The 26,122-nt window shown below is 43.0% G+C and overlaps 1 protein-coding gene across 1 annotated transcript in view; it reads right to left on the bottom strand.

The window, feature by feature from the left end:
- Positions 1-4,913: 4,913 nt before the first annotated feature.
- Positions 4,914-26,122, bottom strand: part of LOC306879178 (coiled-coil domain-containing protein 40-like) — a 32,663-nt gene continuing 11,454 nt past the window's right edge. Inside the window, exons 6-19 of the mRNA XM_079431979.1 lie at positions 14,448-14,605; positions 14,104-14,226; positions 13,159-13,280; positions 12,836-13,079; positions 12,527-12,709; positions 12,093-12,338; positions 11,685-11,898; positions 11,158-11,327; positions 10,745-10,836; positions 9,610-9,730; positions 9,342-9,530; positions 8,476-8,634; positions 7,992-8,129; positions 4,914-5,914 (exon numbers count right to left, since the gene is read on the bottom strand). Coding sequence (XP_079288105.1) covers positions 5,816-5,914; positions 7,992-8,129; positions 8,476-8,634; positions 9,342-9,530; positions 9,610-9,730; positions 10,745-10,836; positions 11,158-11,327; positions 11,685-11,898; positions 12,093-12,338; positions 12,527-12,709; positions 12,836-13,079; positions 13,159-13,280; positions 14,104-14,226; positions 14,448-14,605 — 2,258 coding nt within the window. The 3' untranslated portion in view covers positions 4,914-5,815. The remainder of the gene's footprint in view (positions 5,915-7,991; positions 8,130-8,475; positions 8,635-9,341; positions 9,531-9,609; positions 9,731-10,744; positions 10,837-11,157; positions 11,328-11,684; positions 11,899-12,092; positions 12,339-12,526; positions 12,710-12,835; positions 13,080-13,158; positions 13,281-14,103; positions 14,227-14,447; positions 14,606-26,122) is intronic.

The following is a 26,122-nucleotide window of genomic DNA, read 5'->3' as shown; positions in this document are numbered from 1 at the left end:
TTTAAACCCCTTTGGGCAGGTGGGGCCCAAATGGGTTTGGCATGAATTGCCCAGTTAGGACCCACATAAGACTCCTACAGATCCCATTTAAAGCCCATCTGGGTAGCCATGTTGCAGAGCCCACTTTGGACCCATTTGGGCAGGTGGGGCCCAAATCGGTCTGACATGAATTGCCCAATTAAGACCCATGCAGTACCCTTACAGGTCCCACTTTTAGTACGTCTGGGCTTCCACGGCTGGCCCCAATGTGGATCCCGGGTGCAAGCCCATAATGGGGCCCACATTTGCCGCCCATGAAGCCCTCATCTGGGCCCCACATGTCATTGCTGGCTGGGTACACTTAAAGTTATACTTTACGGAAGAGGCTCTTGTGGAAAACTGACGGGATCTAAAAATTAAAGATGACACACAGCTCATTTCTCCATCACTGTAAGTTACCGAAAACAAGAAACACATGGCAGGCGCTCGTTTGTGCGGCAGAGCGGCTCTCTCTCGTGCTGTATGACATGACAGACAACTAGTTGTCCAGTCCTGTTCCGTTCACACAGCGCATGTTCCAAGAATGCGGTTGTGAGTCCGGTTACAGAATGCGGTTGTCACTCCCGTAAATAACCGATCTGTGTGTGGACGTAACCGTATTAAGGACTCAAATACAGGACTGACAACCATATTCTGCTGCTGTGTGAACATGGCCATTATTAACTGTCTTTACGTTTATTTTGAAAGATGAAGCTCTCGATTATGGAAAGGGGCGTTACATTTCCGACGAGTGCTTGCAGTGTTCGGCCAATCACAATGCACTGTGCCAGATGGCCAATCAGAGCAGACTGTGCTTGTTGGAAGGAGGGACTTTGTAGAAAACTATGCGTTTTTGAGAGGCGGAGCATAGAGGACCTACAATAATGTACAGTATTTGAAAAATAATGTATTTTTTGAACATTAAAGCATGTCAACATATTCTGTTACACCAAATAAAGTAAAGTAAAGAGTAAAGAGACTTTATTGTCATTGTAGTTATACAACGAAATTTGTTTGGTAGCTCACAGAGGCCAGCAGCAGTAAAACAAGAAAGCAGCACACAGAACATAGTAAATGTAGTAAAAGTATAAAATTACTGTATAAAATAAAAAGGCACTTAGTATAATAATAGACAAGATAAATTTAAGGATAGAAATGTAACAGTATTTACAGTATAGTAAATATAGTGCAGACATGAATGTCACATAGAGTGTCTAGATAATAAAATATAACACTATTTACAATGTGGTAATTTAGTGCAAACATTAATGTCCAATAAGCGTCTTTGTGCATTAGCAGCAAACATGAGGAAGGGAGAAGAGAGGAAGGGTTAACTATTTGTGTGTTCGAGGGGGGGGTATTACAGGCTACACCTCTGGGGAAAAAGCTGTTCTTTGTCTTATATCTTTTCCCTGATGGGAGGGGTACAAAAAGTCTGTGTCCTGGATGAGTTGTGTCCTTGATGATGTTGCTAGCTCGCTTCTGTAGACGGCTAGCATAGATCATGTCAAGGTTCGGGAGTTATTACACAAAATAATGATCTTTAAAAAGGCATCATATGACCCCTTTAAGCAAAAAGGTCTTTATAAGACTTTAAAAGAAGTTTTTTCATTCTTTATATTGTAGACATGTAGAACACATCCGCGTTTGTGCATCAATTTCTGTAATGTGTGATGTAGGCAGGGGCGGACTGGCCATCTGGAGCACTGGGAGTTTTCCCGGTGGGCCGTTGTACAATGTGGGCCGGCTCTTTGCGTAATATATATAAAACATGAATTATTAGTAAATGTACATATATCCTTCCACCGGCCCAGACGAATGACCCGCGCAGGGTCGAATTAATATAGAGTGCTCCGGCTAGGTGCAGACGCGACTTGAATGCGAGCTGAGGTAAGATGTAAGCAGCTAAACATGACGAGAGACAATTCAGCAATATTTTCAGCAGACATTAATTTTCAGGAATCCAAACTACTACTGGCCTTTTCACATTTCTCAGATTTTAATGCCGTTATTCGAATCGTCACAATGTAGGCTACATAATGCAGTTTTCAGCAGACATGAGATAAGAGTTCATGTAAATCTGCTTTCTTTCACGTGTTAAAAATCTAAACTCGTTCTCAATCTTACTCTAGAACAATGTAAATCTGAAGCTTTTGAGTGCTGTGCATAGGAAAGTGATTTATATTATAGGCATAATAAAAATATAATTTGCTTATTAATTCACATGCACTAGCCTATTTTATATACACACTCGTGGTTAAAAGTTTGAAATAATTAAGGGTTTTATTTATTTATTTATTTGAAAAAAGATTGAATTTATTTGATCAAAAATTCAGTAAAACAATAGCCTAATATTATGAAATATTACACTTAAAATAGTGGTTTTCTATTTAGGATGTTTTAAAATGTATTTTATTTCTGTGCTCAAAGCTGAATTTTCCACATCATTACTCCAGTCTTCAGTGTCCCTTCAGAAATCATTCTAATGCTGCCTAATTTGCTGCTTTTATTATCAGTTATTATTTATGATCAACTATTAATAATGGTTTTATTATTGGTATACTGGTTCTCAGTTAAAGAACAGCATTTATTTTAAATATAAGTACTTTGTAATAAGTGTAAATATCTTTACTGTCATTTAAATCAATTTAATCAAAGTCCCTTTTTGTATTCTATAATCTTTGATTAATTCAACATTGTTGAAGAAAAATATTAATTTATATTTTTTATCTTACTCAAGACTGAATGGTATCACATTTTCCACAAAAAAATGAAGCAGCGCAAGTTTTCAACATTCATAATAATCATGTCTCTTGAACAGCAAATCAGTATATCAGAATGATTTCTGAAGGATCATGTGACACTGAAGACTGGAGAAATGATGCTGAAAATTCAGCTTTGATCACAGCAATCAATAATATTTTACTATAAATTCACATAGAAGACACCTATTTTAAATTGTAACATTATATGTTTCACTGTACTGTTTACTGTATTCTTCATCATCAAAATAATTTGTATACTCTTTTCCATAATTGGAGCTCTATTCCTTAAAATGATAGATGTCAAGCTCCTGCAAAAGGACAAATACTGTATATGATGACCAATAGAAAGGACCCATAAAAACAGTCCACATTCTGCACTATTCAAGTCTTCTAGACAATACCAGAGCATCATGTCATATGGACTGATAATATTGGTATTTAACTTCAGTGTCATTAAACTGTCCCTCGTAAAAATTATTTAAAGTTATTTACTATTTGTCATATACACCAGAAAAGACTAATTATAATGTCAAGAATATGCCACTCATTAATGGTATGGTGTGGTGTGTTGCGGACCGGGTTTGGTGGGCCGCTCTGTGCCAAAAAGTCCAGGGCCACTTTTTGGCCCCATTACACCCCTGGCTGTAGGTGTGAAACTTTTAGGAATCTTATCCAAGTTGAAGGCTAGTCAATATTGGTGAGTCAGTCTCTGACATGGACACCATTAAAGGGATAGTTCACCCAAGAATGAAAATTCTGTCATTTACAAACCCTCAAGTAGTTCCAAGCCTTTACGAATGTCTTTGTTCTGCCGAACACAAAGGAAGATATTTTGAAGAAAGTTTGTAACCAGGCTGTTTTGGGGCACCATTGACTTCCATAGTAGGAAAAAAAATACTATGGAAGTCAATGGTGCCCCAGAACTGCTCTGTTTCCCACATTCTTCAGAATATCTTCCTTTGTGTTCAGCAGAACGAAGACATTATACAGGTTTGGAACCACTTGAGGGTTTGTAAATGATGACCGAATTTTCATTTTTGGGTGAACTAACTTAAGTGAATTATATGGCAATAATCAGCTATATGCTTTCACACAAATAACTTTATTTTTTGAATGTTGACACAAATGACTTATTTGAATTTTTAATTGATACAACATGGCACTGAGCTGTTAGAAAAGAAATGCGTAGAGACGTTACTGCTTGATAACGTCAGGAACCAATGAATCTGCTTTTTGAACCGGTTCAACGAGCCGATCTGTCCGAAAAGAACCGGTTTGCGGAAATGAATCGGACTTTGCATCACTAGTGTTAAGAGTGACTGAATCTGCTCGGAAGTGTGTGGGGGGAACCCTGAGGACACCACACACTATAGGAGCAAAACGGTTAAATCTAGGATTTTTTTCCCTCGTGTTTGTGGTCTCTCACATTTTGAAGATCTTATACGATTTTAAAAATCTTTTAGTGTGTACCCAGCATTAGCAAATCTTTTTAGCACAATGGTTCCCAAACCTGTCCTGGAGGCCCCCCTGCCCTGCACCTTTTGTATGTCTCGCTTATCTAACACACCCGATTCCACTCATCCACTCGTTAGTAGAGACTGCAAGAGCTAGAGAAAGATCTGAGATGACCGAACAACCGAGAAGAGATGATGCCAACCCCTCAGAGGCCCTCAGATGATGCCAACCCTGAAACAACACATGGAATTACCAAATTTTGTTTGATTGCAACATATATTCATTGCTGTTAATAGTGTTCATCGTCTGTTTGATTGTCATTAACTGATTTTTACTGTACATTTCTGCCATATGTACATCAATTTGACAAAGTCACCACTGATAAGCTACTACTAAATATATGGTAGAAACTTAATTTCCTGAAAAGCTGCTTTGCAACGATTTGTATCTTGAAAAGCACTATACAAATAAACTTGAATTGAATTGAACTAAATTGTGTGTGTCTGATTAGGGAGACATACAATGTGCAGGGCAGGGGGTGTTCCAGGACAGGTTTTGAAACCACTGATTTAGCAGAATATGTTTTTGTTCTTTAAATGGCACCTTTGGTTATTCAGTATATGACTATGTGCAGTATCTTTTCTAGTAAATTAAAAAATACATTAGTCATCACATCCGGTGTTGTTGTTGTCATTTTATTCAACCTAAAAGCAAAGCAAAACACACAGGAAAAAAATTTAACGATGGATGAGAATGTGATCAAGTAGTTGACTTATTTTTAAATTACCAAGGAGTTTAACATATATTTATAAGAGCCACTTATACAGATATTGCTCATAATAATCTGTATTAAACTGGACTAACATAATGGATCAATGTATATAGTCCATTATCTATATTATGCAGACATGGCCCAGGCCTGAATGAATGGTCAGGTGTATGACTGAAGACTCCACTGTAAAAGTGTCATTATACACATGCACACAATTGTTCACTTAGCTACATCAATGAAATCCCATGTTGCCTTAAGTTGTTTTAATACAAATTACTTATATTAGCATTAATTATTTATTAATGTTATTAAGTAATATAAAGTAACTATTAATGTAGTCATTTTTACAAATAAGGATATCTTTAGAAGTCTCTAAATGGATTTTTTTTTTGTCAGATTTAACTCATTTCTAGGGGTAAAACTGTACCTAAAGGATGGTTAAGTAGCTACACACATCACTGTCACAGAAAAATTAACAAAAACAAAACTTCCAATAAACCTGTGAAAAATCCAAGCTTAAGCTAATTTAAGACACTCTATTGCAATGCCTTTGTACTGTGTGTACACTGATACAGTAAAGTTAGTTTCAAATATTCTTTTGCTTTATCTAAAGACATGTCCTTGTCCCACCTCTTCATAAAAGCATCCTTGCAATAACAGACAATCAGTATTCCTTTCACAGACTTTTCTCTACACTTGTCATAATAAACCAGACCTCATACTGACCAGGCCAACAACTGCCAAACATGTACATGACTTTTATTTTATGCAATACATATTTCTGTGTTCACTGGCAGTCCTGAAGTCAACTGTTTCTGTGTTCTGCCAATGTTAGGTTAATCCTTTGGAGAGCGCTGTGATGCTGCGGGTACTCTTCAGCCAAATGCTGGAGAATGGAACTTATCTGACATAAGAGCAGAAAGGAATTAGTATTAGTCTTGTTTATTGGTTTCTGAAATCACTAGCTCTACATTTCTCCACTTTGCTCCACTGGTTCAACGTCAGCTACTGATAATAACACAAAACATTTGAGGTTGTCGTGAGCTTCTTTGAGGTTTAATTTAGAAGTCATTGCATCTATGCAGATGCTCTTTAAAGGGGCCATGAACTGAGAAACCAAAATTCCCTTGATCTTTTCACATATTAGAGGTCATTGTACCATGAAAACATCCTGTAAGTTTCAGAACTAAAAGCTTCAGAACTAAAATCTTTCTCGTAAGTATATAACAGCTTATATTGAAGCCACTGTGCCAAAATGACAGCTTATGGAATCTACCACTCTATGATGTAATAGTGTGGATAAGCACCACCTCCACAGAAGATGATCAACACCTGCTTCTACATCGCTGCCTGTTTAGCCCTGCCCACCAATTTATGCACGTGGTGTTCATGACAGAGGCTAACGTGCAGGTCTAAACAGAAACAAAACAATAAAGATTGCAACAAAGACAACAAGGTGCTGTACAGTGCCATGTTGTGGAAAATGTTATTTTTTTGCATTGCCTTCCTTTTGTTCTCAATGTTAGGAAAGAGTGGATGGATTTTATTTTTAATGAAGACCGCGTCAGTAAGAAGTTTGTTCACTTCATTTTACCGCGGATTAGTTTACAAACAAGGCTCAATTTGACGCAGGATTTTCAGAAAGATTGAAACTAAAAGACTATGCTGTGACGGCTATATGGGATCTAACAGTAATGTTGCAACACACAAGTGTAAAGCCGGGCTCACACTGTGCGATTTTTAAAAGTCTTTTGCGATTGTTGCTTGTCACACTGTACGAACATGATCCCCATGTCAGACTGTAGGATCTCAGTTGTCTTAATGTCAGACTGTACGACAGTCAAGACGCGATAAAAACGGACGTACTCAAGACGACTTGTCCGGAGTTTTACGTCATCAATACGTGACCCGCGTTCTCTCGCTATAATGGTAGCTAGCAAACAACAGTAACGTGTAGGGTTAGTTTTATTAATTACATGCCTTGATGTTAAAAAAAAAAAAAAAAAAACGAAAAAGACGACGTGTGTGGAGCAAGTCATGGCCGGGCAAAAGAGGACTTTATGGACTTCCAGTTCTACAGAGCGAACTTGAGGTAATTTTGTTATTCGAGTTTTAAACATCCTGCCCCTTAATAAATAAACTTTAAGTAAACTTTACCTTGTACATGTATTGTTTTTACAAATAATGAATGGTTTGAAGTTGTCGCGCTAATTGCGTCATCAAGTTCAGTGCTCCTATTGGTTCTTGGTTTGACGGTCATCGTAGGAGATGTCACACTGCAGGAAACTTGAGGAAAGTGTCTGAAATCTTCTGACACTGCCAGAATTTAATAGGAGGAAAAAAATGATCGCAACGGCCATTAATCGGCTGTCGGTGAACATGTCAAACCAGCGATCTAGACAACCGATTTTAGCCTAGGATTATAGGAATCTTTTAGGATTTTAGGATTTTCAAAATTTGTCTCAGACGAACAAATCGTGGCCAAAATCGCACAGTGTGAGCCGGGCTTAACTGTTTTTATTAAGAGATCACTATTCCTTTGTATGTTAAACAGATAGTTTGATATGAGCATTTATATGGTTTTAACCTAAATCACAGCAGCGTCCATCTGTAAAGAACATAGGCTGTCAAACATACATAACTGTCAATCATAGCAGTGGGCGTTTACTTCCGAGTCTACAATCTGCCACGCCTATTCAAACAGAACGTTTAGTTGAGGGGGGTCAAAAACAGGAGAGAAAATAGCCTATTACTTCTAAATTATGATGTATTTTGATGTAAAAATCTAGCTAACATTATAAGTGGACCTAGAGAACGGTACAAAATAAAAAAACAGAGGCAGTTCATGACCCCTTTAAGCCTCATCATCATCAGTAACTTAAGTGAATTTTGGATCTACATTTAACTTTGCATGCAAGACCATATAACACAAGATTTCTGCCTATTTTCTTCTCAGAATCTTCCATGGATTTTACACTAACCATTTTCAATCGCTCTTCCTGTTTCTGTGTAGCCAGCTCCAGTGCCGTGTCTCCACTGGCCACCGGAGTGTACTGTCCTTCCTTAACAGCCTGCAGGTGTTTCGCTCGACACTGCAGCACGGGTAGACGATACAAGTTCTGCAGAAATGAGCAGAGTACCTTTGGTCACAGTTACAGAACATAAACATATATGGTTAGAACCTACAGTACATCTAAATTCCTCTTGCAAACTATGTCCACTAGTGTTGATGTCTTGAATAAAATTCAAGAGTGCAAAATGTTGTTTCTTGCGATTGTGGTTCTTTTGGAAATAAAAGTCTATGTAAACACACAGTACACTTGCCACTCTGATGTGACTTGCAAGTGGAGTAAAATTACTCTACACTGGTTGATTTAAATATAATATAATTGGTTCATTAAGCTGTGACCCCCCCCACTGGATGTTTAGTATGCAAGTGCGTGTGCTGTTAGTGGATGGACTGACCCTCTCTTTGGTTTCTTGTAGTGCGCTGAGGTCCTGGGTGAGAACTGCTCTGATATTCTGCAAGTCGTTGAGATGCATATGTTTGTCTCGGAGGCTGGAGGTCACAGAGCCCTGCCTTTCCTCCAGCTGAGCTATAGCACCATCACACTCTTCTTCTTGCTGAACACATACACAGTAAACAAGGCATAAGCTAGTTCTTTATAACAGACAAAACAGTCTCTAAATTCATTTTGTAAATAAAAACTGCATAATACAGGTCATATCCATAAAGGTGATTAATATTAACTACAACTAATCTGAACATTAAAATGAAAAGTAAAAATAAAACAACAACAACATTTAATGAACTCAAATAAAATAAAAAATCATGGCTCAAAGATAACAAAAAAAATATCCATAACTTTTCTTTTCAGTTTTTCGGTACATACAAAATGATCCCACTTATTACAGTAAGTTATTGTTACTTATTATTATAGGAAATACTGATACTGAAGTGATACTGAAATACTGAAGTTCAAAACCCAAAGCTAACATATAGCCACAAAGAAAATCAGCTGCCTGAGACAATGGTAAATTATATAGTTTACCAGTCACTGTGCAAAATATTTTGTAAGATTGTGATTGCCACCACTGGCCAATCACACTCAAGTATCAGAGGAAAGATTCAGTTTCAGAAACTGTTAACGTTAGTAATTTTACTAGAGTAAGTGCAGAAAAAGTAAACAAAGTAGAAAAAGCTATGAGTAAATTTATGTATAAAGTAGGAAGTAATAAAAAAGTTCACTGAATAAATAATTTATATATTTAAAATACAAGAAAAACTAATTTAAAATGTCAAAATTATTATAACCTTGATACACACACACCTTCTTTGCTTGGAGAATCTTTCGGCGGAGGCTCTGGAGAGTGTTGTGGTAGTCGTTGTGTGTGGGCTGCTTATGGTCAGATCGTGCCTGAGCCTCACTCCGAACAGCTATTGTCTCACGTCTGGCCACCACTGACTCCATGTCTCTCAACAACTTCTCCTGCTGCTTCATCAGTTGAGCATAACGGACCTGGACACATACAGTATGCAACATTTCAGATTGAAACCACACTTAGAAGTTACTTTCACAAATACACTTATACACTCACCTCCATGCGGTGAATCTCTGCTCTCATGGTTCGTATGTCTCCCTGTCCAATGTCTGAATCTATGGCAGAGCGAGTCTCTCGCATCAACTGGGTTCTCTTCTCCCACAGCATGATCTGACGCCTTCGCACACAAACAAAAAAAGAGCAATATAGTGTTCATTCTCTAGCCCTGGTATTATACTGATTCTATACATTGTGGCTGTATGTATGGCTGTATCACTAACCTAGTGACCTTTTGATTGTAACAGCATTTTTGGGTCAAAGGCATATGAGTTAGCTGCTTACTCATCACCAACAATGCCCAAAAATGTTATTTATGTAGAATTTAGGTAACACAAATGGGTGTGGATCCAATTAAGTCCTGTTACAATTGTATTTGTTCTAACATAATGAGTGGCTAAATTTAATTATGCTATTCAAATCATGAATTTACTGTATCCAATGGCATGACATTAGGGCAACCGCTGCAGATTGAACGGCAACAACAACCAGAGGTAAACTGTTAACTGCTGTAGCCAAAGAATGCAAAAACTTGAAAACTTACTGTGATCCAACCTCATTCCATAAAATAATGTCACCTACATTAGCTATTGTCCTGTAGTAAAGAGTTATAGTGCAGTGTCATTAAGTATAAGTTTTCTGAACCTGCATGTCTCTCTTATTTAACATACTTTAATGTCCTTTGAATGGAACATATACACTCCCTTCGAACTGGAATAATGCCGGAATATCCTGTGACGTCCACTTCGCAGGGCACTTACGGTCGAATTTAACAAACATCTGAAGTTATAAGAGATACATACAAAATGTGCAAAGCGGGGGGGTTGCAAGGACTAGAATTGAGAATATGTTTATTTGGAATTTGGGAGAAATGTTGTCAGTAGTTTATAGAATAAAACAAAAATGTTTATTTTACTCAAACACATACCTATAAAAAGTAAAACCAGAGAAACTGATTATTTTGAAGTGGTCTCTTGATTTTTTCCAGAGTTGTATTTTCATTATTTGTTCATGTTAACTAATTTAGTAAACTAATGTTAACAAATGGAACCTTGTAATAAAGTGATACTAAAATCTGAGTCAGGGTGTGTACGTGTAAGTCATGGTGTGTATGTGTGAAGTGTGTTGGACTCACTCTGCCTCCACTAGGCTGTTTATAAGTCTCTCTTTCTCTTCGTTTAACCTCTCCAGCTTCAGCTGAGTCTCAACCGAATCCCTCTCAGCCTCCTACACACACGAGATAGATACAAATAAAGTGTTTTTTACACAATAAGTCATGTGACTAATATTACATGTCTATTTAGATCAGGGTTTCTCAACTTCTGCAGTCCACTGTCCTGCAATATTTAGCTCCAACACTATTCAAACTCTGCAGGACAAAGGACCTTGAGGGCCACAGTATTCTACTCTAGACACATCATTACTCAACATTAGTTATTTCTTACTATACGCTGTGAGCTCTGGAAACTAATGGAAAGTGTAAAAACAGAAGAATACCTAAAAATGTGATTTTCACAATATAAAACTACACAGTGCATAGTGTTGTACCTTGAGTCTCTGTCTGAACTCTGTCTCCATCAGACTGTTGCTCTGCTGCAGGGCTTGATTCAGATCACTGTTCTTAGTGAGCAGAGAGTTCAGTTTGACCATGTCTGCCATGAGAGCTTTAATCTGTTTTTCCAGATCTGCCTGCTCGCGCTGATCCTGCTCCATCTCACCTGACAGGCACAAACATAACCAAAACACACACATATGCAGAGCACAATATCAATAATGTATTTATTTCTCAGACACATTTTATAACTTTGTACTTTGTTTGTTTGTTCTCATGGTACAAATGGCAAAAAGGTTTTTCCAAATTAATTGTTCTTAAGGTATAGTTCACTAAGAAATAAACATTCTCTCATTATTTATTCACCCTCATGTCATTCCAAACCTGTATTACTTTTTCCCCCCTCCAAACAATCAAAGCCAGTGGGGTACAAATTAAATGTTTTACAGTTTAGGAATAACATGCTAAAGAGTAAATTAAAACACATAAAATGCACCACTACATGTTAGTGAAAAGTGCATACTCTCTCTTCTGATCTTGCTTTGTTGCAGTATTGTGAGTTGTGTTCGGAGGGTCTGTACAGAAGAGCCATGGGCCTGTTTTTCCTGAGTGAATCTCACTAGCTCCCCCTGCTGCCAGAGCCACAACTGCTGCTGCTCTTTAATCTCAGCACCAACTTCTTCCAGCTTCTTAGACAGGGTGGCTGCACGGATCTCCAGAGGACCTAGGTCTTCATGCTACTCTCACACACATTGGAAAGTTTAAATATAAACTTTCTAGAGTAACATGAAAATTTATTGAAATATGAGTTGAAAACAGTAACTCGAAAATGCAATTATCCATTAGAATCATCAGAGAGAAGAGATCTCTATGCCATAATCAAAACATCCATATGTTAAACATGTACTGATTGTGAAGTGTGAGCTCTAACCCCTGTACTGGACACAATATCCCTGATCTTCTTGTTGTAGATGCTGATCGTGGCCTGCTTTCGCTCAATTTCTGTAACTTGTTTAGCAATCTCTGCCTCACGAGAAGACAGGAGCAATTGACGCTGGCTCATTTCTTGCTCAACTTCAGCTTGAAATGCAGCCAGAGAATCCAGATGTGTCGCCACCTCTTGCCCCTCCAGCGTTACTGTATTGATGTCATTCTCTAACTTAGTTAACTGAGCCTCCTGAAAAATCGTATAAATGCACAAGTTTGAATTCAACGTGTCCAGGTCATACTACACCAAAAAATCCAAAAGGTACTTAAAAGTCAAGGTGCTAATTTAAAACTCATCACACAACTTACAAATGATTAACTTAAAATTAAGACAATAATTTGAAAAATTTGTGGTGAAAATGTATAAAATCATCCTACCTTTTCTCTCCTGTGTGCTGCAGATTTATCAGTCAGGCGACGCGAGTACTTTGCTGCATTATTGTGAGTAAGCTGCTCTTGCAGCTTGCTCATGATCTGATCCTCCAGATCCACACGCACTGCAGACTCTTTCTCCATCTGCTTTCTGAGACCCTTGAGCTCAGACTGACGCACATCATAGTCCTAAAAAAAGAGAGATAGACATAACATTTCTTTTAAGAAAGACAAAAGCTTTTGACTAGTGCTCATTAACCTGCACACATCAGTCTTGAAAAATATTTGAGGTGTAGGTTGATGTGATTGAAGTACCCCATGCAGTGTGCTGAGGGTCTTTTCTGTCTCCTGCAGCATTCGTGTATATGTGCTATACTGGGCCTGCAGGACCTCCTGATGGTTGTGGGAGTGTGTGATGAGTTTACGTGAGGTAGTGCAGTCATTCTGGGCCCGGTTCAGATGCAGAGTGAGATGCTCATTCTGCTCTTCTTCCTGTGTGATAGACTTTTTGTAGCCTTCAATCTCTGTGTCCAGAGAGCGCACCTGATCATTGGTCAGCCTGGAGGAGGGATCATCAGAACAAATCAGTACTGTTGTTTGGATCATACATACACAGAAATCTTGAGCATTATGTTCACCTCAGTTCCTCCTGCATAGCAGTGTAAGTCTCATCCCTCCTCCTCATCATTAACAGGCTGCTGTTCCATTGCTGGAGTAACTGCCTACGCTCAACAACCACAGAGTCCAGTTCCAGCTGCGCCTATAGCACGCGCACACACACACGGGTTTCTGTGTTTTGTTTTGTTTTTTTAAAAAATTTATACTTTTATTTAGCAAGGATGAATAAAACTGATCCAAACTGTCAGTAAAGAATATATTGTTACAAAAGATTTCTAATTCAAAGAAATGCTGTCCTTTTGAACTTTCTATTCATCAAAAATAAATCCTGCAATATAATTTGAACATTTAAAAAAAAAAAAAAAAAAAAATGTTTCTGGAGCACCAGATCAGCATATTAGAATGTTACGCTGAAGACTGGAGTAATGGCTGCTGAAAATTCTACTGTGCCAGTACAGGAATAAATTACATAAAATATTTAAAAATGGAACACTTATTTCAAACTGTAGTAATATTTCACAATATTACTGTTTTTACTGGTATTTTTGATCAAGTAAACAGCATAAGAGACTTCTTTCAAAAAAAAAAAAAACTAAATTACCAACTTTGAGTGGTAGTGTAAACTTCTTTATTAAATTATACTTTAAACAACATCTATACTTAATCTTGGGTGAAAAAGCACTTCATTTCTAAGACTTTCATTACTGATGAATGTCCTGACTTCTGTGATGAAATCTTATCAGGACCCCATTAATGCCAGAACCAATGGTACTAAAGTAACTAATTATGGACCAGTATTGAAATTCTATCAAGAAGTCAGTAAATCAGCACTGTTAGTCTTAATAATATTCAAATTTGAACATAACCAAAATGTGATGTTTCAAGTCAAATGTGTTTCATAACTTTCAAAAATTCATAACTTTAAATGTGTATGCTTCACTTGATCTGTTGCAGAGGTGTCTAACCTCAGAAAGAGCTTCCTTTGCAGCCTTTGTCTGCTCAGTTTGAGCAATGATCTGAACTTCATGCAGCGATATCTGCTCTGAGAGTTTTTCCACATGTTTGATCAAACGCTCAACATAAAGATCCTGACAGAGAAAAAGAGAGATGTTTGAATGAACATATACTATTGCTTCAATGAAATGGAGAGAATGCATATATACATACAGTATATATACTTACATAGAATAGAACATATACATAGAATATTCTGGTTAAAAACATTAAATAAGCATGCTAATATATACTAAAATAGCAAAACACATGACATGGCCACATTTAACCACAATCATGCGCTCTAGAACTCTACCTGCTGGTGTTTATTCTCCTCTGCCTGAGTTCTCTCTTTCTGGGCTTTGTGTGAAGCATTTATTATAGCTTTGATGTCTGAGCGCAGGTCAGTATTGGCCTCCTGCATGTAGAGCAACTTCAGGGCCAGGTTGTCCACTTTAGACTGTAATTCAGAAACTATAAAGAGAGCACAAATGATAACAAGACTAACTGATATTGTTGAGTGTTAATTGTCTGAAGATGAAGTCTACACCACTAAAATTGTAAAATAATTATTTCTAAATCCTTTATATCCTATCTGCTATTGTTCAACAGGTAGCCCCCTCACAAACTGAAGCCATTGGTTAAGCTATTGTTACTATGTTGCACTGGTTGGGATGATATCTGAATAACAGGGTTTTACAATGCCACAATGTTTTTGGGGTAAATCAACTTACTTATGAAAGAAGTATTGTGCATATTATGTTTATTTGTCAGTTTCTTTGAAAAATCATAACTAATGGACAATAAGAATAATATAAATATAAATAATCATCTTAAAAATGTGCTGTTGGTTAGTGCAAAATGTTCTCTACTGTAATTGCATTCTTGTTAAAAATATTTTTTGTTAACTGAAATAAAGCTAAAATAAAAATGAAAAACAAAACTAAATTGAAATTAGATAGGTTGCCTAGGCGATTAAAAATTAAAAATCTACTGGTCTCTGGAATTGTTAGTCTTCATTAAACAAAGCAGATTTCATTACATCTTTTACTAGTCATTCAATGCTAAACCTCATGGCCCTGACAGAGACGTGGATCAAACCAGAGGACACTGCTACTCCTGCAGCACTCTCCAATAATTTCTCTTTTTCCCACACTCCCCGTCTGACTGGAAGAGGTGGAGGTACTGGTCTGCTTATCTCTAATGATTGGAAATGTATTCCTTTACCTTCTCTGGGTATTAACAGCTCCTTTGAATCACATTCAGTCACTATTACCCACCCTTTTAAAACCCATTTTGTAGTTGTTTATCGACCCCCAGGACCACAAGGTAACTTCTTGGATGAATTAGATGTGCTTCTCTCAACTTTTCCTGAGGATGGTACTCCCGTAGTTGTGCTAGGAGACTTCAACATCCACCTAGATAAACCTCAAGCTGCAGACTTCCACACTCTGCTTGCCTCTTTTGATCTCAAGAGAGTGTTAACTGGGCCATTCCACCGAATGGGTGCCATTTACTTCCAAAACTCTTCCAAAAAAAAAATTATTTTCTATCTTTTTTTTTAAAGACTGAATCTAGTAATACACATATTTAACTATTCAAAATCTGTACCTTTATTTAATTTTTTACACAATTTTTAAGAGAAAGATGGATGCATTTTTCTCAGTCCTATTACCAAAACTCTAATGTCTTTTAAAAAGCATGTTTACAAATTTGTCAACAAATTCCTTCATGTCCTCCTCAGGCAGGTGTTTATTTTAAAGAAATTGTTGGTTTCATGGTCAAAAAATATTATTTTTATCATAAAAAAATCACTAATTATCTAAACAAGGTGTATTTTTCTAAAGTACACAAACCAATTTTTTTCATTTTAAAGGCGACTCAAACCTCAGCTTATGAATTTTCTATGACGCAATTTATTAAACAATGGGATAAATTATGGACCAAACTTAATTGAAAAAAAATTGTTTAAATTGTTTAACTTTATTTTTTAAAGAAAAAACTATTTAGTAACAGGAATGAAATGGGTAACAGGTAGGAGTATCCATTATATTAGTATACAGGTTTGACTACACATATGAGGTATTAATGCCCGCATATAGTGAAAGTGTTAAACACTAGTGAGCTGACCTCCCTGTTAAAAAAGGCCAAATCTTGTTTCTATTTAAATCTAGTGGTCTGCAGAGGTTTTTGTTTAGGGGTAGAGGACAGGTTATTAGATAAGATATAAATAAAAAAATATATATAAATATTAAATATTAAAGTAAAATTGATATTAACAATAATAAACGTAACAAACAATATCTTTTCAGTTTTCCTGTGGATTTTGATGCCATTCCATATATGAGACTAATACATAATTGCCACAGGACAGAAATTTCAAGTACATTTTCTGTCATACTTGCAGGAATGTTATATAAAATGCAGGAACAACCATAGGTTTTCTCTGAGAAAAAGATGCATTTTCAAATTTATAGTATGGATGAAGCCTAATATTTACATGAATAAATCTGATGGCACTACTCACTCCTGTTACTTTTACTCAGTTACTATATATAAGTATAGGATATATGAGTATATGAGTAACAGGACTGAAAGTAACAGGATTGAGATTTTAGGATAAAATCAGCAAATACAAATAATCTAGCCACATGGAGTACATGCTAATATTATGAGAATACTCAGCAAATTATTATGATTCACCAAAGATTTGGATTTTTCAAATAAACAAGTAACATCTAAGAAATAAGTTAGGTAGCAGGGCAGTATATTTATAATAACGCGCCCAGCCACCGTTACAATATCATCAAATATACAGAAAAGAAAATAAGACCACATGCTTCCGATCATTTCATTGGCTTCAGACGATCCAGATCTTGCAATATTATGTTGAAAATGTGTCTTGTGGAATTTTCCCAGTTTTTTTAGAGGGGGGAATGTGTTAGGGTAACAGGACTGAGTGAAAACCTGGGGACACGACTAAAATGTGTATTTTATCCAAAATATTATCAATTTATTTAAAATAAAGTTATTTAAAGCACAGATGGGATATGGAGGTACACAAAAATGCCAAATAAAAATGTTTTCTGAAGGATTTTAAGCATTATATTTCAAGTTAAAATGTAGCGTTAGACACTGGGGACATGTACAAATGCTATATTTTCAGTGTTTTAGGTAATTTTTAATAACTTTTTTAATTATATATTTTAAATTTGCAGTTAGATTAATGTGCAGGACACTTTGCTTGATAATAAAATGCATTTTATAATTCATTTTTATGCATGTTTGTATCTATAATGTCCTGGGGACACAAATGGCACCCATTAGGTGGAATGGCCCAACTACAGCTACTCACAAATCAGGCAATCAACTGGACCTTATTTACACGCGACACTACTCCACTGATCATGTGCTGGTTACTCCACTGCACACCTCAGATCACTTCCTCCTCACTCTATTCCTTAACATGGTTCCTGACACAACAAATACCCCTCCACATGTCATATTTCGACGTAACATATGCTCACTCTCACCCAGTGGTGTAGTCTACGTGATACACAGGTATATGGCGTATACCCACTAGCAAAGGTCAAGGATTTTGCGCATATCCACATAAAAAAGCGCAAGGATACGTAACAACATCTTTGTGACAGAACTTTCACGTTCATTCATAAATTCACCCCGTCTGTGTTGCGATCAAAGCACTGACTATTTGAAAATCATGCTGTGTTTCTATGATGACCAGTGCTATTGCGCAACTTTCATTTCAACTGACTGGCTGAGGCCATTCTAAACATGCGCCACTGTTGCACGTTGCCACGAAAGCAAATCATTTGCACGCATTTTTATGCCTTGCTCATTTAAACATTCAACAGAGTTTATAAGCATTGAAACACAGGATGCAGGAAAACTCAAATAAGTACTTGTGCGCTGTGTTCGGTGCACACATGAGCGAAACTTAAGAGAATGTAAACGGTTAAGAAAAACTCGGATGTGTATAATACTGGATGTATTGTCCCTAGTGAAAAATAAGTATACTTAATTGCATTTAAAATATATTTATTTCATGATAAGTATACTAAAAATAGATTGACATGTTTATACTAACTGAAAATACATTCTAAATGTAGTTATTTCATGCATTCATCAAGAACAAACTTAGTGCACTACAAATTAATTTGAAAAATACTATAATTTTACACATGCATTTGGGGAAGGATGAAATATATATAATCATCTTTAAGAGAGTACACTGGCTAGGTTCTTAATTCCATCTACAACATGTTTGAAACTTGTTAAAAGTGATTTTCACACATACATACCAATATAAACTAACTGGACGAAAACTTTGAAAGAGGACGCCACTTCATAACCCCAATGACATGTCCATGTTCACTCAGCCCAACAACTAGTGTCGATAAGGGATGAATGAAGCAACTCATCTTATGATCCTGTAGCTGAATGAAGCCCATATAATGTATGTCTGTGGGGATTGTTTGTATTGCATGTCGTCATATCATTTAAGTAAACAAGGCCGCTGTATGAGTTCTCACCTGGCACAAGAGACAATATCACATTCTGTGTAGTGATATTTGCTTGTTCTCTTTCGTAGGTTCACTCAACCTAAGCTAAGTAAGCTAAGACACTTTGGGAAACGCCCCTGGGCGTGCCAATTGTCTGAAGCCCTTATAGAATCACGCCAATTCATTGGCTGATGGCGCGGATGCCGTCTTCGACGTTCTTATGTCGCCTCCTTATACTGGCGAACGCGCCATCTGCTCCTCTGATTTCTCTGCCTTCACGAAACGGCCATATTAGCCCTTCTGTTGTGATTTTTCTGGCCCGATTTCGATCATTTTCTCTTGGGATTTCTTCGTTTGCACTTCAGAGACTGCAGTAGTGGAACTCTGTTCTCCTTGCGGTGAAGTGCCATGGAGTATCATCGCTGTCAGCCGCCGTGTTCTCGCTTCATCGTGAGTGACGACCTGCACAGTAAGTGCGGGTCGTATGGGTTTCTCCCACGCGCGCGAGGCGGTTTACGGCATCTCGAAATGCAAATTCTGCAAAAACTTCCGTCTCAAAACCCTCCGCACTAGGCTCGCGGTTTTTAAGAAGGAGTCATCCGTTTTTCCCCGTCGAGGCCCTCTGCGAATCCACGACTTGGGGCTCGGATGTGAAGCTTGAGGCGATGGAGAGCGAGCAGACAGGCCTTGCCTTTTCTCTCCCTCTCTCACCTGAGCACGTGCGCGTGAATTCTCTGGTTGAATTCACGCATGAGTATTTATGTCCTAGCCCGGAGGCACGCGACGCCATTTCCTTCGGGCTAGATGACGTGTTATTCACAGCAGCGTCCAACTCTGAGGATTTCGGGCCTGCTTTAGCCGATGCTTTCCCGCCTAGCGGCCAGGAAGTGCGGCCTTCTGCGGCCTACTCAGAGCTCGTGGACGTGCTTTCATGCGCCACTGAAAAGCTCTCTATTGATTGGCCCGACGAGCCCCGCGAATCTCAGTCGTCTAAACTCGACGAGTGGTTCCTTAGCGGCCCAAATTCAAGGCCTGAACGGACGAAGCTACCGTTTTTCAGCGATCTGCTTCACGAGATCTCCAGATTGGCTCATTCTGGCCCACTCCAGGGAGTCAATGAGCCATCACAGGGATGTCGTCCTCCGCCACATTCGTGCCCTTGGCCTCAGCGATCCTGAATTGGCGTGATTCTATAAGGGCTTCAGACAATCGGCACGCCCAGGGGCATTTCCCAAAGCGTCTTAGCTTACGTAGCGTCTCGTTCCCTATTCAGAGAACGTCTCGGTTACGTACGTAACCCTCGTTCCCTGATGGAGGGAACGGAGACGTTATGTCGTGACGACATAGGGGATTTACTTGGAAGCCCCAATCATCTCTGACTAAAGAGAAAACGCCAATGAAATTGGCTAGTGGATTTTGCATACCTGAGCCACTCCCCGTACATACGGGTATAAAAGGGCGACAGGTGCATCCACTCATCAGGTTTCTACCCGCTGAGGAGCCAAGAACGAGTCCTCGGCAACCAGCGATGGTTCAAGATTGTGGCATGGGGACATAACGTCTCCGTTCCCTCCATCAGGGAACGAGGGTTACGTACGTAACCGAGACGTTCCCTATCTGTCGGTCACTACGAGTTATGTCGTGACGACATAGGGGTCATATGGAAAGCGCCACAACCTGAACCCCGTCACGACCTTGTGCATGCAGATGTTGACAAGCTAGTGCGTGACAGACAAATGCCATGCGAAGGTCGCAACCTTCCCATCGCCCCAGCGCAAATTCGCTAACCTTGGTGCCCGCAGGGACCACTGAGTACATTGCTGCTGGAGATAGCCAAGCCGCTGTTCCTTTCCCCAAGAAATTGGAAGGAATTTCGACCTTCTATGAAAGACTGCTTCAAGTCTTTCCTATTTGTTGTTACAGCCTGGCAGTAACGACGGGGAAGCGAGCCTTCCGGAGAAGGGCGCTACGGAGGCCACATCCTGCCCGAAGGGAGGTAACATGTGGAGACACTGATATGGACTGACCCAGGCCTGGGGCAGTACTACATACGACTGGACCCTGGGGCAGATCCTACCTAGGAGTAGGGAGGAGGGCTGCCAGCAGGGCCTGACAGAACTCTGCCAAAGGGAAGACACGGGTTTACCGTGAGGGAAACCGTACCGTGGACGAATACACGTGTGGGATTACCCGAAGGGAATCAGGCCATACGGACACCTAGCCGAGTACAGGGGCTGACCGGAGACCCGGGCGAGCTAGCACCAGTACTGGGCCTGGCGTCAGACTGCTCCGCCCAGTCTGACTGCCGGGGGTGCTGGAGGTCTCCACCAGGGTTCGCCGTCCGGGGAACTGAACTGGAGGAGGAAAACAGGCGCTCGTATCCCCGGGTGAGGGGGAATGGCGCAGCAAGCGTGACACTGGCCAACTCTTCCCGCCACTTACCTGTTACCCAACACACGGGAAGAGACTGGCTCCACGCGGAGACTGTAAAATCTCGCGAAGGTGTTCGGTGTCGCCCAGCCCGCAGCTCTACAGATGTCTGCCAAAGAGGCGCCGTGCGCCAACGCATAGGAGAAGGCAACACTCCGTGTGGAGTGAGCCCTCACCCCAAGGGGGCACGGCTCGCCTTGGGATTGGTACACCAAGGCGATAGCCTCCACTATCCAGTGGGCCAACCTCTGCTTGGAGACAGCCTTCCCTTTCTGCTGACCTCCGTGGCAGACAAAGAGCTGCTCAGAGCTTCTGAAGCTCCGGGTGCGGTCCACGTATATGCGCAATGCTCTTACGGGACACAGCAACGCCAAGGCTGGATCTGCCTCCTCCGAAGGCAGTGCTTGCAGGTTCACCACCTGATCACGGAAGGGCGTGGTGGGAACCTTGGGCACGTACCCAGGCCGGGGTCTCAGGACAACGTGAGAGTAGTCCGGCCCGAACACAAGGCACTCTTCGCTCACCGAAAATGCTTGGAGCGCTGTCTTAGCCGACAGGAATTTCAGCTCGACTGAGTCCAGCGGCTCAAAGGGACCCCTCTGAAGTCCCGCCAGGACGATAGAGAGGTCCCAGGAGGGCATCAGGGGTGACCTAGGCGGATTCAACCTCCTGGCACCCCTCAGGAACCTCACGATGAGATCATGCTTTCCCACGGACCGGCCGTCCACTGCATCGTGATGGGCCGCGATAGCAGCCACATACACCTTCAAGGTGGAGGGTGACAGCCTACGCTCCAACCTTTCTTGCAGGAAAGAAAGCACTACTCCAATCGTGCATCTTCGGGGGTCTTCCCGGCGAGAAGAACACCAGTTCGCGAACAGACTCCACTTCAGAGCATAGGCTTGCCTTGTTGAAGGAGCTCTAGCCTGAGTGATGGTGTCTACCACGGCCTGTGGTAGACCACTTAAGTCTGCCGCGTCCCGTCCAGGAGCCACACATGGAGGTTCCACAGATCTGGACGCGGGTGCCATATGGTGCCGAGCCCCTGAGAAAGGAGTTCCTTCCTCAGAGGGATACGCCAGGGAGGGGCTGTCGCGAGGAGAATGAGTTCCGGAAACCAGGTCCGGGTGGGCCAATACGGCGCGACCAGCAGGACCTGCTCCTCGTCCTCCCTGACCTTGCACAGTGTCTGTGCGAGTAGGCTCACTGGGGGAAATGCATACTTGCGTAAAGCCCGAGGCCAGCTGTGTGCCAGTGCGTCCGTGCCGAGGGGCCCCTCGGTCAGGGAGAAATATAGCTGGCAGTGGGAGGACTCGCGGGAAGCAAACAGGTCTACCTGAGCTTCCCCGAATCGACTCCAGATCAGCCGGATCGTCTCGGGATAGAGTCGCCACTCTCCGGGAAAAGTGAGCTGTCGTGAGAGCGCGTCGGCCGCACGGTTGAGCTCCCCCGGAATGTGGACAGCGCACAGCGACCTGAGCTGCGTGTGACTCCAGAGGAGGAGATGGCGGGCGAGCTGTGACATGCGGCGTGATCGTACACCTCCCAGCCGGTTGATGTACGACACAGCCGCAGTGTTGCCCGTACGGACCAACACATGCTTGCCTAGCAGCAGTGGCCGAAACTGCCGCAAGGCCAGATGCACTGCCAACAGCTCCAGGCAATTGATATGCCAAAGCAGTCGAGGCCCTGTCCAGAGCCCCGAGGCTGCCTGCCCGTTGCATGTAGCGCCCCAGCCCATGCTGGAGGCATCTGTTGTGACAACAACATGCCGGGACACTTGTTCTAAGGGCACCCCGGCCCGTAGAAAGGCAAGGTCCGTCCAGGGGCTGAAGGAGCGGCGACACTCGCGTGTGATACTTACCCGAAGTGAACCGCGGCGCCATGCCCACCTCGGGACTCGGGAGTGCAACCAGTGCTGGAGTGGTCTCATATGAAGCAATCCGAGCGGCGTGACCGCAGCTGCGGATGCCATATGCCCCAGGAGCCTCTGAAACTGTTTCAGTGGCACCACAGTCCTGCCCCTGAAGGAACTCAGGCAGTTCAGCACTGATTGGGCGCGCTCGTCCGTGAGGCGCGCCGTCATACTCACCGAGTCTAACTCCACACCGAGAAAAGAGATTCTCTGCACAGGGGAGAGCTTGCTCTTTTCCCAGTTGACCCGAAGCCCCAACTGGCTGAGGTGCCGTAACACCTGCTCCCTGTGATCGCACAACTGCTCTCGGTACTGGGCCAGAATGAGCCAGTCGTCGAGGTAGTTGAGGATCCTGACGCCCACTTCCCGTAGCGGGGCAAGGGCGCCTTCTACGACCTTCGTGAAGACACGGGGAGACAGGGAGAGCCCGAAGGGGAGGACCTTGTACTGCCATGCCCGACCTTCGAACGCAAACCGTAGGAACGGTCTGTGTCGCGGAAGGATCGAAACATGAAAGTAAGCATCCTTCAGGTCGATCGCTGCGAACCAATCCTGGGGCTGAATGCACCTGATCATACGCCTGTGCGTCAACATCTTGAACGGAAGCCTGTGCAGGCCCCGGTTCAAGACTCGCAAATCCAGGATTGGCCGAAGACCACCGCCTTTCTTGGGTACGATGAAGTAAGGGCTGTAAAACCCCTGCCTCATCTCGGCTGGAGGGACCGGCACGATTGCATCCTTTGCCAGGAGGACAGCAATCTCCTCGCGCAAGACAGAGGCGTTCCGAGGTACCACTGAGGTCTCGAGAACGCCGCTGAACTTGGGAGGTCGCCTGGCGAACTGAATCGCATAGCCGAGTCGAATTGTACGCGTGAGCCACCGAGACGGGCTGGGCAGCGCAAGCCACGCTTCCAGACGTCGTGCAAGGGGCTCCAACGGCACAATCGACGTACCTGTGGTGGTGCAGCGCAGAGGAGTATGGCTGGATGATACAGAAGGCAGCGCTTTCTGAAGCACCCTTACCGAACTCCCTGGGTCCCAAAGGGGACTGGCTAGAGGTGCGTGGGGAGGCACTGCGTCCCCAACCCGCACTCCCCTGGCCGCTGGCAAGATGGGTCGCGGGCGAGAGTGAGGAGGCAGCGCGTCGCACACTGTCAACCCGCGAACCTGATAACCTGGAGGAAAAGGAAATTGCTCTTTCTGTGAAATTGTGGGTACCGCTGGCCCTTGGGCCAACGGCGGAACAGAAACAAAAGGGAACACAAGATTCTCCACCCGGCCCTCCTCCGGGGGAAGGAGCGGCGCTGTCCCCGCCGTCTCCTGAGAAAGAGCAAATTCCAACATCTCCAGGTTGCCCGCGTCAGGGCCGCTTCGTCGCTCTCCTGGACGACTTGGGGCCCGGTTGGGACGCGGGGGGCGCCGCCCTCCTGCGAGAGGCTCGATGCGCCGGCCCAGGTGTTGATTCGGCACGGGGCGAAGCAGCTCTGGAGGACGCAGGGGGGCACCCACGGCGGCGAGCAGACTGAGGCCTGGGCCCGGGGGCAGCTGTTGCAGGTGCCTCGCACCGGGGCAGGATGTGCTGGATCGCCTCTGTCTGCCTCTGCACCGCCGAGAACTGCTGAGCAAATCCCTCGACGGTGTCGCCGAACAGCCCAACCGGGGAGATGGGAGCGTCGAGAAAGCGTGCTTTGTCGACATCCTTCATCTCCGCCAGGTTGAGCCAGAGATGGCGCTCTTGGACCACCATGGTAGACATCGCCTTCCCGAGGGACCGCGCCGTGACTTTCGTCGCTCGTAGAGCGAAGTCAGTCGCCGTGCGCAGCTCCTGCATCAACCCCGGGTCGGAACTACCCTCGTGCATTTGTTTGAGTGCCTTGGCTTGGTGAACCTGCAGGATAGCCATGGCATGCAGGGCAGAGGCTGCCTGGCCCGCAGCACTATAAGCCTTGGCCGCAAGAGCAGCCGTCAGCTTACAGGCTTTGGACGGGAGACGCGGGCGATTCCTCCAAGTGGCGGCGTTTCGCGGGCACAAGTGCACCGCGACCGCTCTCTCCACCTGGGGAATGCCCACGTACCCCCTGGCAGCCCCGCCATCGAGGGTAGTGAGGACGGAGGAGGCAGACGAGCGGCTTCTGGCCGTGAAAGGGGCCATCCACGACTTCGTCAGCTCCTCATGCACCTCCGGGAAGAAAGGCACTGGAGTAGATCGCGGTTGTGAGCCGCGCCCCACTCCAAGAAACCAATCATCCAGCCGCGAGGGCTCGGGACTGGGCGGTCTGTTGACCTCCAGCCCGATGCTCGCGGCTGCCCGGGCAAGCATGGCCGTCAACTCTGGGTCCGGTGCAGGGGAGGCGACCACACCCGAAGGGGGCAGCCCCTCTGCACCTTCATCCTCAGAGGACGTAAACCCGTCCCCCGATGCTGCGATCGACATCCTATCCTCGGGTGGCGCACCGAATGAAATGCTGGGCGCCCCGTGGGACGGACCAGCGAAATCACCCGGGAACCGGACGGGACATTCGCTGCGTGAGGAGTAAGAGGTCCGTGGGGACGTACCCGGCGGAGAGGCTCTTACTGTGACCCTCAGATCTCCCAGAGCGCCAACCGGCGGTCCTCTGCTCGAGCCAGAGAGACCAGGGCGGGTGGCGGCAGAGGGTGCCAATCCTTTCAAAAAGGAAAGGCGAGATCGCAGCGACGTCATGCTCATACGCCCACAACAGGCGCATGAGTCATCCACGAACGCAGCTTCAGCGTGCTGGAGACCCAGACACTGAAGACAACGATCGTGTCCGTCATCCGCGGACAGGAAACGACCGCAACCAAGAGGACACGGACGAAACGGCATCTTGAAAAAGACGCGATCGTCCGTGATTTTGCTCTTTTAGAATTTGCTCTTTTAGTTGAAGTGCCCAGGGGAATCGCTGGAGAAGGGACTCCGCTGTTTTGCACCGTGACGCCAACCAGGAACAAAACAAAGATGAGGCTTGTGGAGAATGGCACAACCGTCTTCATCCACTTGGCTCCGAAGCAAAAATCTGATGAGTGGATGCACCTGTCGCCCTTTTATACCCGTATGTACGGGGAGTGGCTCAGGTATGCAAAATCCACTAGCCAATTTCATTG

The sequence above is a fragment of the Barbus barbus genome (assembly GCF_936440315.1).
Source record: "Barbus barbus genome assembly, chromosome: 13".
NCBI classification, from domain to species: Eukaryota; Metazoa; Chordata; class Actinopteri; order Cypriniformes; family Cyprinidae; genus Barbus; species Barbus barbus.
The sequence above is the reverse complement of the archived record's forward strand: the minus strand, read 5'-3'. Positions and strand labels throughout refer to the sequence as shown.